General features: G+C 46.5%; 1 protein-coding gene across 1 annotated transcript in view; it reads left to right on the top strand.

Moving 5' to 3' along the window:
- The window catches only part of LOC142488125 (uncharacterized), a 77,357-nt gene extending 66,550 nt beyond the window's left edge, over nt 1-10,807 (top strand). The window contains exons 4-6 of the mRNA XM_075588497.1: nt 4,736-4,934; nt 9,879-10,161; nt 10,739-10,807. Coding sequence (XP_075444612.1) covers nt 4,736-4,934; nt 9,879-10,161; nt 10,739-10,807 — 551 coding nt within the window. The remainder of the gene's footprint in view (nt 1-4,735; nt 4,935-9,878; nt 10,162-10,738) is intronic.
- Nucleotides 10,808-15,108: the final 4,301 nt, after the last annotated feature.

Here is a 15,108-nt window from a genome sequence, read left to right as displayed (position 1 = left end):
CCTCAACAAATTGATAGTTATAGGAAAATGCTGACAATGGGGGCGCCATAGTGGTACAACTCACTGACCAATACATGGAGGAGGCATTGTGTCAATTAGCAGACTAATCTTCATATAGACGTTTAAGAACTGATCCTACAAGTTAATTTCTTGAAGAACTAAGGGAGTTATTGTTTTGGGGAAAGATTTTATACTTACTGAAAGAGAGAGAATACAACTTTTTGACGAATGTGCACCCGGTGATACCTATTTTCCATCATCGCTCAAAGATCCATTAATCCCTTGATATCTCCAGGTATGCCTATCATTGCGAGTATTGGATCTTTGGGGGATGGATTATCAAGGTACATTGATGTATACTTACAGCCTTTGATTCAAGCATTACCATCGTTTTTTTTGCGACACTACAGATCTTTTACAAGCTTTGGCAGATGTTACATGGTCTAAATCCTATCTCTGGGTAAAACTTGACATGACTTCCATATATACTATCATTAATCATCAATATGGTATACAATGGTGCAATATTTCTTGGGGACTTCTAATAATTCTCCGGCACAGAGCTCTTTTCTCTTAGAAGCAATTCACTTTTTACTCACACACAGACATGTGGTACAGCCATGGGCACTTCCTTCGCATCATCCTACGCAAATTTATTTATGGGGTGGTGGAAATATTTACACATTTATGGGATCACCAATACTTTTAGAACACAAATTATTTTTTATAGGAGATATATTGACAATCTCATGTTTATCTGGGATGGTGATGAGACATCACTATAATCCTTTATTAATACTTTAAACAATAATCAGTATAATATACATTAAATTTATTCTTTTCATAACAATCACATACATTACCTTGGCCTTTTATTGTACATTGACACCCATTTAAATATACAAACAGATATATTTAGAAAAGTTAACGCAAGAAATACCTATTTGAGAGCTGATAGTGGTCATTCACAAGCTCTCTTAAAAGGCATCGCTAAAGGCCAGATTCTGAAATGAAAGAGACTGTGCTCAGATCAAACATTGTTTATTATTTAATCACAAGAACTCATGTCAAGATTTATTTCCAGAGGTTACAAACAGGAAGGAAGACTTTAAAAAAGCATTTGATTATGCAAACCAGATGAACAGAGTTGACCTTATACACTTGGTCCAAAAAAAGAATAAATCTAACACAAAGCTTAGATCTGTTAAAACATAAAGTACTCACAGTGAACAATCTTCCCCATTGTTTATAACATAATAAAATAGACAAGCCAATAAAATCAAAGCCATTGTGGCAAAAATTGGGAAGTCTTAAAATTGGATGATGAATTAAAACCTTTTGTTTCAAGTGGTCCAAGATTTGTGTTTACTAAAGCTAAAACACTGGGTTTATATCTCTCGCCTAGTCTTTTTGATTCAAGGAGTAATAGGAATACATTTACATGTGCCGAAAGGGAGTTATAGATGTGGTACATGCTCTGTATGCTCCTATATAAAACAAATAAAACAAGTTAAATGTACTAATACAAATAGATCATTTAAAATTCAATTTTTCCTAAACTGTAATACATCCTTTGTTGAATAATTAATTTGCTGTGCACGTGGAAGGGGTTACATAGGACGTACCATCAGACTGCTCAGGACTCGTATTATGGAGCATCTTAGATCTATTCATCATCAAGACCTCAGATATCCTGTATCTATATAGGCATTGAAGAAATTTTCCATTAGGGGATCTCAAAACCTTCTCTTTTTCTGCATTAAGGCACATCCCCCGACATATTAGGGGGGTTGGTAGGATTGCTCAGTTAAATCACAGAGAAATGTTTTGAATCTTTTCCCTTAAAACTTTGATCCCAGATGGCATTAATATACACTTTGAACTTCATCATTTTTAATGAATTTTTTTTAATGAATTTTTTATGAGTCATTGTTTATGAGCCTCTTTGGATTAGTTCCAAAAAGATGTGCTTTAAACAGTTTCATATATATGTAATCTTTTGAACTTTATTGTTGTGCTTTCTATATAGTCATTATTATACTGTATATAAGTTACATATTGTAGTCTTATTTGCCATTTTGATTCAGCGGTCGTTCTTTATTTTTTTTTCTTTTCCCCTTTTTTCCTATCTGTGCATTTGCATATATTTTATTAATATATTTATATTTTCTTTCTTATTTAATATTTTTGCTGGATATCCCCTCCATAGGAAAGTAATCAGCAGGTACTGCTTGGACAAAAAATGGCAAGAAGGCTGGACTGTGCAAACTGGAACAGACCAATAAAAGAACTGAGTAAGTTTATCTGTTATTCTTAAGCACACCAGGGGAACAGCCACTTTTAGTGCACTATTTATACATTTGAGGGGTCCCTAGCAGGTTACTTAACCTACTGGGTCAACCCTCTGTATGTTGCCAGGCTGCTCCCATACTAGGGGAGAGTCAGTAGACTAATTTGCTGTTCATCATATGTGTTAACCCCTTATGGTCTGTTATCATGTTGCTGATTTAAATGGACTTCACATACCTGGAGTGAATCTCTGCTGCACAAGGAAATTTGAAGGGGCTCTACCCTTTCATGAGTGTTTCTGTTAATATTTTTGCTATTTTATTTCTTTTGGTGTTATTAAGTTATAAATCTTGTATGCTGGATTATGTTACATAGTATATATTTAAAATAGAATTTTTTTTCTATAATATATATATATATTTATATTAAGGTTATGGTGGGTAAAAAAAGTGACAAAAGCCCTCCACAGTATGCATATAGCAACTGTAAATATTCCTGTATATTCATTTGCATGTCTTAGACAGGTCTGCAACCCTGTGTGCTCATTTGCATGTAATTTCCCAGAATCCCTTGCTGCAGTGGATGTGCTGTGTGATGGGCGATAATGGTTAAAGACAGGGTTGCAGACCTGTCTAAGACATGCAAATGAATATACAGGAATATTTACAGTTGCTATATATATATATATATGTAGCCCTGGTTCCTATCGAACACAGACCACTACCATATGCTGTATAACCTGTAAGCTCACAGGGCCTGAGCCTCTGCCACGGAGAGCCTGGGGTACGTACAATACATATAACTTGGTGCAGCGCCTCCACCTGCGACAGCTTCCGCCCAAGGGGAAGTGGTTCTTCGCAGGAACTTATGTACATGAACACACACACAGCAGTATACCTTAACCAATGAACTTTACTTGCACGAACTAAATGACACAACCTCTCTCTTATTCTTATCATAAACCGGTGTCCCTCTTTGAGGGGACACTACACTCAGCGTCCTGCCGAACGCTCACTCTCCCCTTCCCTTCACCGGGGGATCTCACCCCGTGTCCAGTTCCCTGTTGTAATAAGTCCCCAACCCTCAAGTGAGACAGTGAATGTATATGTATGTGACTGCGCAGCCACCGTGTCCTGAGTGAGTGATGGTACCGTTGGTGCACTTGACGTTTACCTGCCGGGCACTCCAGTACCCGGTCCTGCAACAGTCTTCACAAAGGATCAGCGTGGGCCTAGATGACGTCACCCGTGGGTGTCCGGGGCGATCCCACCCAGACACGCAGCAACTCAGTAGCGGGGTCTGAGCCCAGACCTCCCGCCGGTTAGAACTGTCCCGGTAGCGATCACTTAGCAAATAAGGGAATCCGGAACCTGTCTACGGCCAGTCCCTAACTCCGCTCCACACTACTGGGGCTCAGGGCCTAACTGGGCCTGGGGCATGAGGCCTAGGTAGGGGCGGACTGCCTCCCTACACCGCAGCTCCTACTCCTTCCTCCTACTCCTTCCTCCTACTCCTTCCTCCTACAGCCAGCTCTGACACAACGTGCGCGCCCCTACTTCCTTTTCCTCTCCTCCTCGCACCTGATTGGTCCTGGCACGTCACGGGGACCCGCGGGGCTGCTGGGACCTGTAGTTCCCTAACCTCCTTCCTATCCAAGCTTTCTTCCTTCGCGGGCTTTTGTCACCTCGCCCCGCACATGCGCAACCTCCTCCCGGGCCAGGTCTGCGCCAACCTCAACATAGCGGCTCCCTCTACGCGGAACCTCCGTTATTGGAGCGTTCCCTAGGTGCAACCTCTTCCCCTCCATAACAACCATTGGTGGCAAAAAGTGTCCCGGCTATCTATCTATCTATCTATCTATCTATCTATCTATCTATCTATCTATCTATCTATCTATCTATCTATCTATCTATCTATCTATCTATCTATATATCTATCTACATTCATAGTATGGGCTATACTTCTGATATGTGGTACTACTATGGATAACATCTTGCAGCATTTTTGTGTTTTGTACTGATTTGGTTTTTACTATTTTTTCTTTATTTTGGATATTTTCAATTAATACTTAGTTTAATTTTTGAAGTGAAACTTCTTTAGTGGCACCTAGTCCTGATGGGACAAAACTGGAGAGATGGGGGACGAAATGTGAAACGGAAGTGACGTCACGTAATGGACGCCGCTCCGGTGCCGCTCTTAATGACCGCCGCACGCACCCCCCAAACCTTCCCCCACGACTGGTGACATATGCGGCGGCGATAGCCGCCGCTCCTAACGGCCGCTGTTCTGTTCTGTAACGGCCGCGCATGTGCAGTTGTGATGGCGCCGCTGACGGACACCACACATGCGCAGAAGCGGCTGGCAGCAGCGCTGTTCCCCCCACACTACGCCATTCCGCCCTCCACTGACACGGGCGTTCGCGGGCCCCCTGTCTGCAATCCTTCAGGACTCAATCTACCCTTACCTGCCCTCCATGCGAGTCATGTCTGTTCCAGCGAGATGGGTCAGATTGACGAGAACAAGAGGATAATCCTCAACGTTGGGGATACAAGACACGAGACTTACCGGAGTACTTTAAAGACCATGCCAGGAACCCGGCTGGCCCTGCTCGCATGCGAGACGCACAAGGACTGGAGCTACAGCCGGTGCCAGGCCCCTTCCAGAGCAGCCCACGGGGCAATGTCTTCTTCTTCGACCGCCACCCCGGTGTCTTCGCCTACATGCTCAACTTCTACCGCACGGGCAAGCTGCACTGCCCCGCCGATGTGTGCGGCCCCCTCTTCGAGGTGAAGCTGGCCTTTTGGGGCATTGATGAGATGGACGTGGAGCCCTGCTGCTGGATGACCACACACACACACACACTGACTAACACGCATACATACACACACACACTGACACACACACACACACTGACTGACACACACACACACACTGACTGACACACATACACACACACACACTGACTGACACACATACACACACACTGACTGACACACATACACACACACACTGACTGACACACACACACACACACACACACACACACACACACACACACACACACACACACACACACACACACACACACACACACACACACACACACACACACTGACTGACACACATACACACACACACACTGACTGACACACATACACACACACACACACACAAACACACACTGACTGACACACACACACACACACACACACACACACACACACACACACACACACACACACACACACACACACACACACACACACACACACACACACACACACACACACACTGACTGACACACATACACACACACACACTGACTGACACACATACACACACACACACACACACACAAACACACACTGACTGACACACACACACACACACACACACACACACACACACAAACACACACACACACACACACACACACACACACACACACTGACTGACACACATACACACACACACTGACTGACACACACACACACACACACACACACACACACATTGACTGACACACACACACACACACACACACACACACACACACACACACACACACACACACACACACACACACACACACACACACTGACTGACACACATACACACACACACACACACATAGACTGACACACATACACACACACACACACACACACTGACTGACACACATACACACACACACTGACTGACACACACACACATACACACACTGACTGACACACATACACACATACACACACACTGACTGACACACACACACACACACACACACTGACTGACACACATACACACACACACACACACACACATTGACTGACACACTGACACACTGACACACACACACTGACTGACTGACACATACACACACTGACTGACACATACACACACTGACTGACACGCATACACACACACTGAGTGACACGCATACACACACACACACACACACTGACTGAAACGCATACACACACTCACTGACACGCATACACACACACACACTCACTGACACGCATACACACACTCACTGACACGCATACACACACACACTCACTGACACACACATACACACTGACTGACACACACATACACACATTGACTGACACACACACACTGACTGACACACTGACACACACATACACACACACACTGACTGACACGCATACACACACTGACTGACACGCATACACACACTGACTGACACGCATACACACACTGACTGACACACATACACACACACACACACACACACACACTGACTGACACACACACACTGGCTGACACACATACACACGAGGAATTCACACAGTGCAAATAGCTAATACAAGGGATGTGTGCAGAGCACGCGCATTATAAGTAAAATTTATTTGAGTTTTGTCAATGAAATTGTATTTTGATTTTTAATTAAAACATCACCAATACAAATACAATTTCTGTGACAAAAGTCAAAGAAGTTTCACTTACTATGCACGTGCACAGCACATACAGCTTTTTTTTATAGTAATTTAGTAGGTAACACTTTTTTAACTAAATAATGTTTTTGCAATGTAATGAGTTTGAGGTGTGCTGGGGGAGTGTCCGTTTCTCTGTCTGCGGTCATTTGACTTGCTGATTTCACCTGAGTTTTGGTGGTGTGTGCATCTCATTGGCCCGGGAGTTACTGTGGAGGTGTGACGGGCACTTCCTCAGCACATACATATAGTATGTCTCTTTCTAAAGTAAATCACTCTTTGATAAAGCTCCTGGTGCTCGAATCACGTACAGCTGCGCTAGCCTTTATTCTAAAGCCTCGCACGCCGTACTGCTCTGAATACCGGGTCATGACGCGCTTTGTTTTCCAACTGTAAAGCAATTGAATTGGGTTTCGTTTTTTTAGCGCTCGCAGAATCCATTTATCGGGCACTGAAAATTGTGAATAAAATAATAGAACTAAATAACCATGAGCAAAGCGGTTGATTACAGGAGAACAGACCGATCTGCAGTAACTAATCACTTGTCTGTGTGCATAATGTATTGATATTTAAAAAAAAGAATAAAACACGGCAGCTTGAACTGCAGCTAGTGTAAGTACAGTAATATGTACTCTAGTATAATACAGGCAGTGCACTGTAAAACAGGTTTTTAATGTAATAAATTATACTATATTTACCTTTATTATAGACTTTGCAAAACGGCTGGTGATGAGCCACTGTCAGTCCCGTAGTCTTCATTATACACGTACATGACAGGTGACCACGGGTCTGCTACACCTGTAGCTGACAGCTGATGAAGCTATAAATCTTTTTGGTACATCCAAGCTTGCTGGTATCTGTACGTGAAATCAGGCTCAGGCTGGAAGTTTTGCAGCTATCCTGGCGGGGACTGATAGCAAGGTTTGCCGGTCATCAGGTTTTCACTGACAGTCGGACCGTTATTATAAGCCGGTGCTGGCACCGGTGCAGACGCTGTTACATTGCTGGCCTGGGATTGACGAACCTTATTTTCATTACATCTGACCTTTCTTCTTTTGAAGTCTCCATTATTAAAGATACTGGAAAAATCTGCAGGGGCAATATGAAAAAAACACGGATCGCTACTTAACTTTTTCCTTATTGCACGCTTCCACACACGAGCATCAGGTAAAAATTTGTAAAAGTCATAATTTGAGAAAAAATATTGATAGATTTGACAAACTGTGGCCATGTTATCAGCTGCTGCATTAATTGCCGACTGTCACGCTGTACCCACCACAAACTAGACGAGACCCTCGGTACTGAGGTGGGAATAGAGAAAACACCACCGACAACCACGGGGATCTGTTCTGGAGTGTGCATAGTTGATCTCGCCGGGACAGGAGCAGGGAAAGTAGAATAGTCGTAATACTTGCCGAGGTGAGGATAGGGGAAGTCCGGAACGTTGGAGGTACTAGTCGCTGGAGTCGGTTCAGGAGAAGGTAGAATGGACGAGGTCTGAGAGCCGAGTTCAGGTTAGGAGAGTTGCGGTGGGTCGAGGATAATCAAGGTCGGGGTTCCAGAGAAGCGGTGGTCCAAAGGCAAGCCAAGGTCCGTACACGGGAGATCAAACAAGACAAGGCAGGATATCTAGGAAACAAGAGAGGTAAGCACAGGAACAGGAAGCTTATGCTCAGCTGATGTGCCAGTGGCACTGCTGAGCCTAAATAGGTGAGGCGGTCCAATCCGAACCGGAGGCGGAACCGGGGGAGTGTCAGTGCAGAGCCAGTGATAGGCTAAGGCAGGCCTGCACAACTCGTAAAGCGAGAAGGGCCGAAATGCTCCAAGGAAAAAAAATTTGGGCCGCACGGGTAAAATCATCATCCTCATCATCCTCATCATCCTCATCATCCTCATCATCCTCATCATCCTCATCATCCTCATCATCCTCATCCTCATCATCCTCATCCTCATATCTCCCCCAGAACCCCTCACTATCAACCTTTGCGATACTCCCCATCTATCTCTCATACGCCCATCTCTCACCCACACACATAATACTCCCTCTCCACAAACACAGAATACCCTCCTGCACACCACACACATCCCACCCCCCCTGCACCTCACATCATTCTCCCCCCCTGCACCTCACATCATTCTTCCCCCCTGCACCTCACATCATTCTCCCCCCCTGCACCTCACATCATTCTCCCCCCTGCACCTCACATCACTCTCCCCCTCTGCACCTCACATCACTCTCTCCCCTGCACCTCACATCACTCTCCCCCCCTGCACCTCACACCACTCTCCTCCCCTGCACCTCACACCACTCTCCCCCCCTGCACCTCACACCACTCTCCCCCCCTGCACCTCACACCACTCTCCCCCCTGCACCTCACATCACTCTCCCCCCCTGCACCTCACATCACTCTCCCCCCTGCACCTCACATCACTCTCCCCCCCTGTACCTCACATCACTCTCCCCCCTTGCACCTCCAATCATCCCCCTGCACCTCCAATGACCCCCTTGCACCTCCAATCACCCCCCCTGCACCTCCAATCACCCCCCTGCACCTCCAATCACCCCCTGCACCTCCAATCACCCCCTGCACCTCCAATCACCCCCCCTGCACCTCCAATCACCCCCCCTGCACCTCCAATCACCCCCCCTGCAACTCCAATCACCCCCTGCAACTCCAATCACCCCCCCTGCAACTCCAATCACCCCCCTGCAACTCCAATCACCCCCTGCACCTCCAATCACCCCCCTGCACCTCCAATCACCCCCCCCCCCTGCACCTCCAATCACCCCCCCCCTAAATTGAGGGCCCCGATTGGACACGATGGTTAATGGAACTCCATGAAGGCGAAAGTATGTAAATTATTGTTTTAGTATAAATGAAGCATGATAGAATTACCATTACTGTTATGCATATGTATTCAATGTGTCTATTAATATGTAACATGGATTGAGGATCGTAAAAGGGCTGCTATTAATTATATACGTAAAAGAGAAAAGTAATGAAGCAGGATATGATTGGACAATTTAAAGTCTGCAGGATATAAATAGTGCTGTTACCCCATATGAATCTACTGTACGTCACTGAGGAAGCTAATTTGCGAAACGCATCTGACGGACTTTGGGCATCACAGGCCACCGTACAGAAGAGTGAAAGCACAATTCCAGTTTGGCCAGCACTACGTCCGGAGCGCATGCGCATGCGCGGAAGGCGGGAGCTGCGGCAAGGAGAGAGACAAACGGGAGGAAATCCGGTCTGTGCACGAGTTCCGGAAGACCCCCTTGCTGTTAACTGCATCCTCGCATTACCATCTCACCAGCTGGAACAGAATCCACAAGAGACGACCAAATATTCTGGAGGACGATCTGTGGAGTCTGGAGACACCTCCTCTCTATGCCATTAATTATTGGCCGCTTGTGAGTTTTCAATTTCTTTTTAATTTGTTGTTAATAAACAGTGTTATACTATGTTTCCCTTCTCTTCCCTATTTTGAGGTACCATCAAGAGGTCCCCCCCATCCCCATTTGAAGATTTGTTGTCCAAATGTAAGTGTGTTCCTTATAGAACTCCATACGTTCATTATTGTGTCTTAACCACCCCTGATTGTGGTCCCTCTCTTTATTTTACTTTGCATGTGTCCCGGAATCACAAGTGGAACCACGCGCCGGAGGATACCCCCCCCTTTTTTGACTTTGAGAGGAAAGAAATGAATTTGCTTGGAAAAACGGTCGATAATCACCAGAATGGTAATCATACCCTTGGAGACTGGTAACTCCACAAAAAAGTCCATGGCCAAGTGGTTCCAAGGGCGGTCGGGAACAGGAAGGGGGTGTAGAAGTCGTTGGAGTTTGTTACGGGGTGTCTTGTTGCGGGAGCAAGTAAGGCATGCTTTGACAAATTCCTTTACGTCTGAATTAATCCTTGGCCACCACAAGGTTCGAGTGATAAGATCGGATGTTCTCTTGGCCCTGGGTGTCCTTACGGATCTTGCAGAGTGACCCCATTCCAGAATCCTCTGTGAAAGCGAGGTGCAGCGAAAAGACGACCGCCAGGAACCTCTAGACCCTCCTAAATGTTGACCTGATCTGCGAGAATTTTGTCTAGCACGTCAAAGGTATTAGCAGCAAGAATGTATTTAGCTGGAAGGATGGTCTCCATTTTGACCTCCGGCTTAACCTCGACATTGAATTGACGGGAATGTGAGTCGGCCTTCAAATGTTTTGATCCTGGTATAAACGAAATTATATAATTAAAGCGGGAAAAAAAAGTGACCATCTGGCTTGACGAGCTCCTAGACGCTGGGCAGTCTCAATATAAAGAAGGTTTTAATGATCTGTATGGATGTTGATAGGGGTCTCCGTACCCTCAAGCAAGTGTCTCCATTCCTCCAGAGCGAGCTTGATGGCTAATAACACGCGGTTGCCGACGTCATAGTTCTGTTGGGCTGTGGAATTTTTTTTAGAAAAAAATGCGCAGGGATGAAGCCTGGCCTGGGGAGACTTCCTATGGCATAAGATGGCTCCAGCTCCAATGTCCGAGGCGTCCACCTCAAGGGTAAATGTGAGGCTGGTGTTTGGATGAGTCAAGATGGGTGCCGAGACGAAGGCCTTTTTAAGGTGTTTGAAGGATTGAGTGGCTGTAGAAGGCGAAGTTACCCCCTTCTTAGTAAGGGCAACAATGGGAGCGACAATGGACGAGAAGTTCCTGATAAATCTCCTATAATAGTTGAGAAAGCCCAGGAATCTTTGAATGGCCTTCAGAGATGTAGGAATAGGCCAATCCAAGAACGCTTTCAGTTTGGTGGGGTCCATGGAGAACCCAAAGTCCGAGACAATGTAACCCAGAAATGAAGTAGAACTTCGGTGAAATTTGCATTTCTCCAATTTTGCATACAAGTGGTTCTCACGGAGGCGGACTAGTACCTGCTTGACATGGTTGATGTGCTCCGAGAGTGATTTGGAAAAGATTAGAATATCGTCGAGATATACGATCATGAAGTGATTGAGAAGGTCTCTGAAAATCTCGTTAACAAAATCTTGAAAAAACGCTGGAGCATTGCAAAGGCCGAACAGCATGACCAAGTACTCATAGTGGCCGTCTCGCATGTTGAATGCCGTTTTCCACCCGTCGCCCTGCCGAATCCTCACCAATTTGTAGGCGCCCCGATCATCTAGCTTGGTGAAAATTGTAGCTCCCTGTAGACGGTCAAAAAGTTCTGAGATTAATGGTAGGGGATACAGATTCTTGAGGGTAATCTTGTTTAAGCCTCTATAGTCGATGCAAAGGCGGCGGGTGCCATCTTTCTTTTTTACAAAAAAGAATCCTGCTCCGGCAGGGGAAGAAGACTTGCATATGAACCTCTTTTTAAGATTCTCCTGTATGTAATCAGACATGGCTCTGGTCTCAGGGAGAGATAGTGGGTAGGATCTCCCTCTGGGAAGAGTGGAACCGGGTAGAAGGTCGATAGGACAATCAAAGGATCGGTGTGGGGGTAATACCTCGGATTTGACTTTGTCAAAGACATCACGGAAGTTCAGGTAAACCTCAGGTAAGGAGACTTGCTCCACCATGGGTGTCATCAGACTGCAAATCTGTTGCATTGAGGGAGCACAGGAAGTGGCACACTGGGTGTTCCAAGTGATGGGCCGCTCATTGGTCCAGTTGATGAGAGGATTGTGGCGTTGAAGCCACGGAAGCCCCAGGATAACCTCTTCAGAAGGCGAGTGGATGACATTGAGTGAAATCCTCTCCACATGGGTCCTGTCAATAGAGAGAGACAGTTCAATGGTCCGAAAGACAATGAAAGCCTGTTAGAGTGGCCTCCCGTCGATGGCCTCTAACCCCACGGGGACCTTCCTCTTGATGAGGGGAATGTTGTTCTTCTGGGCAAATCCTTGATCTATAAAGTTGCCCCCAGATCCGGAGTCGATGAAGGCCATGGCTGGAATGCAAAAAGTCCCGGTGTCAAGAGAGACGGGAATCAGGATCCTACTAGGGAGGTGTGACAGGGAAAATAAAAGCCACCAGCTATATGCCTGGCAGACATATGTTTAGCCTGCAATGCAGCAGTGACTAGGTTAACTTCAGCTGGGAACCTCAGGACAATTAGTTGGGTCCTAGCTGCCTAATCAAGGTGTGAAAAACCCCAGGCTGTAGACACATGGGGGCTGGCTGTTGAGGAGAGAGGAGTAAACTGCTGAAGAGATTACTGATACAAGGTCTGTCCCCTGCATAGAAAAAGGGTAGCTGCCTTATTTATAGACTGTCTGCTAAAGAGAAACTGTTTTGTTTGGTCTGTTGAAGAAAAAGCCATTTTCTTTTTTTTGCTGAGGAAAAGCCATTTCCCGGTCTGATGGGAAGCTTTCGGTGTCGCGAACATTCTGCTCTTCACTCCTGGAGGCGCAGGTCCATGCAAACACAGAGTGCAATGAGCTCCTCCAAATCGGATGGTCGTTCTTGAGCAGCAAGTTCGTCCTTGAGCGATTCCGAGAGACCTTGCCAAAAGGCGGAGGACAGGGCCTCGCTATTACAGCCCGTCTCAGAAGTAGTGGTGCAAAATTCCAGGGCATACCTGGCCACTGGGCAGGTCCCTTGGATGATGTGGAATAGGGAACAGGCAGCTGTCACTCTATGCCCAGGGGTGTCGAAGACACGACGAAAATCCTTGGCGAATCGCCCGATATCTTGTGTGAGATCTGACCTCTGCTGCCAGATGGGGGAGACCCAAGCCAAGGCATCACCAGTGAGAAGAGAAACAATGTAGGCTATTTTGGATCTTGAGAAGGGAAGCGAGCGGGTGTCATCTCGAATTGGATGAAACATTGGTTTAAGAACCTGCGACATTCCAAGGGGTCTCCAAAATATCGGTTGGGTGACGTGAGTCGGGGTTCGGTAGACGAAGCACCTACTGGTGGTTCAGTGGGAGGACTCGAGGGAGTGGGAGCAGAAATGTTCTGCACCTGGACCGTACGGGATCTAACATCCTGCAGCAGTGAATCCATGCGGCGGCTGGACTGATCCAAAAATGTCTCTAATTTGGAAAACATGGTGGCATGTGACGCCAAGATGTTTCCCACCTCAGAGGGGTCTATGTCTGTGGGGCTGAGCATACTGTCACGCTGTGCCCACCACAAACTAGACGAGACCCTCTGTACTGAGATGGGAATAGAGAAAACACCACCGACAGGCACGGGGATCCGGTCTGGAGTGTGCGTAGTTAATCTCACCAGGACATGAGCAGGGAAAGTAGAATAGTCGTAATACTTGCCAAGGTGAGGATAAGAGAAGTCCGGAACGTTGGACGGGACACGGGAGATCAAACCAGACAAGGCAGGATATCTAGGAGAAAAGAGAGGTAAGCACAGGAACAGGAAGCTTATGCTCAGCCGATGTGCCAGTGGCACTGCTGAGCCTAAATAGGTGAGACAGTCCAATCCGAACCGGAGGCGGAACTGGGGGAGTGTCAGTGCGGAGCCAGTGATAGGCTAAGGTGAGGAAGCCAGGTGAGGGTGCTGAGGGCAATCAGTGCCTGTTGCCACAGAGCTCAGGAACGTGGCACACGCATACGCCGCGCAAAGGGAGTGCGATCCGGAGGCGGGAACTTCCGCTGAGACCTCAGCCCATGTGCGCCCGCGTGGGAAAGCCGTCCAGCACGAGGATGAGCCACGCGCATTCGCGGAGGAAGCGTTAGTGCGCGTGAGAGCGTGCAAGTCCTGAGCCCCATCAGAGGCCGTCAGAGCAGGTAGGGGGGCTGTGCGTCTGCAGGTAAAGGTGCATGGCACCTGGCTCCTGACACTGACCAAATTACGTGTACGTTTGTGCAGTCAGGTCTTTTGCACACGTACTGCGGTGTACTCATTGTTCCCATCCCTGGCAATGGCGCAGGGAGAAATAATGTGAAATAGACACAGAGCATTGAGTTTTTATTATGAAACGCCTAAATTGATAAAGTAACTTCTTCAGTACCAAGGTCAAGTCACAATGGACCACTGTGGTTTTTTTTAAACACCTGCAAGTCGACACATTACTGAAGCACAAGCAGTGTACACATTATAATTCATTACAATTCATGAATAGCTGCCACCTGGCGGATACGTGAAGTTTTTCCCCCTATCAAATCCGAACCATTATAATTAAACGATCAACCGCAGTTCAACAGCGGGTGCCGGGCGGTGTGAATACAGCATGAGCACGGGGGATGCATCATTTACTCCGCGTGGCATTCAGGACATGGAACCACGATGCCCCTGAGAAGTTTTAGAATAAAGGCCAGCACAGCAGTAAGAGGATTTTTTGGACACAACTGCAATGTTCAAGAATAAAACCTACCTTTTGTTGCTGGCACTCTGGTTTGGTTCCCGTTT

This window comes from Ascaphus truei, chromosome 2, assembly GCF_040206685.1.
Source record: "Ascaphus truei isolate aAscTru1 chromosome 2, aAscTru1.hap1, whole genome shotgun sequence".
Classification (NCBI taxonomy): Eukaryota; Metazoa; Chordata; class Amphibia; order Anura; family Ascaphidae; genus Ascaphus; species Ascaphus truei.
This window is presented reverse-complemented; position numbering and strand designations above follow the sequence as displayed.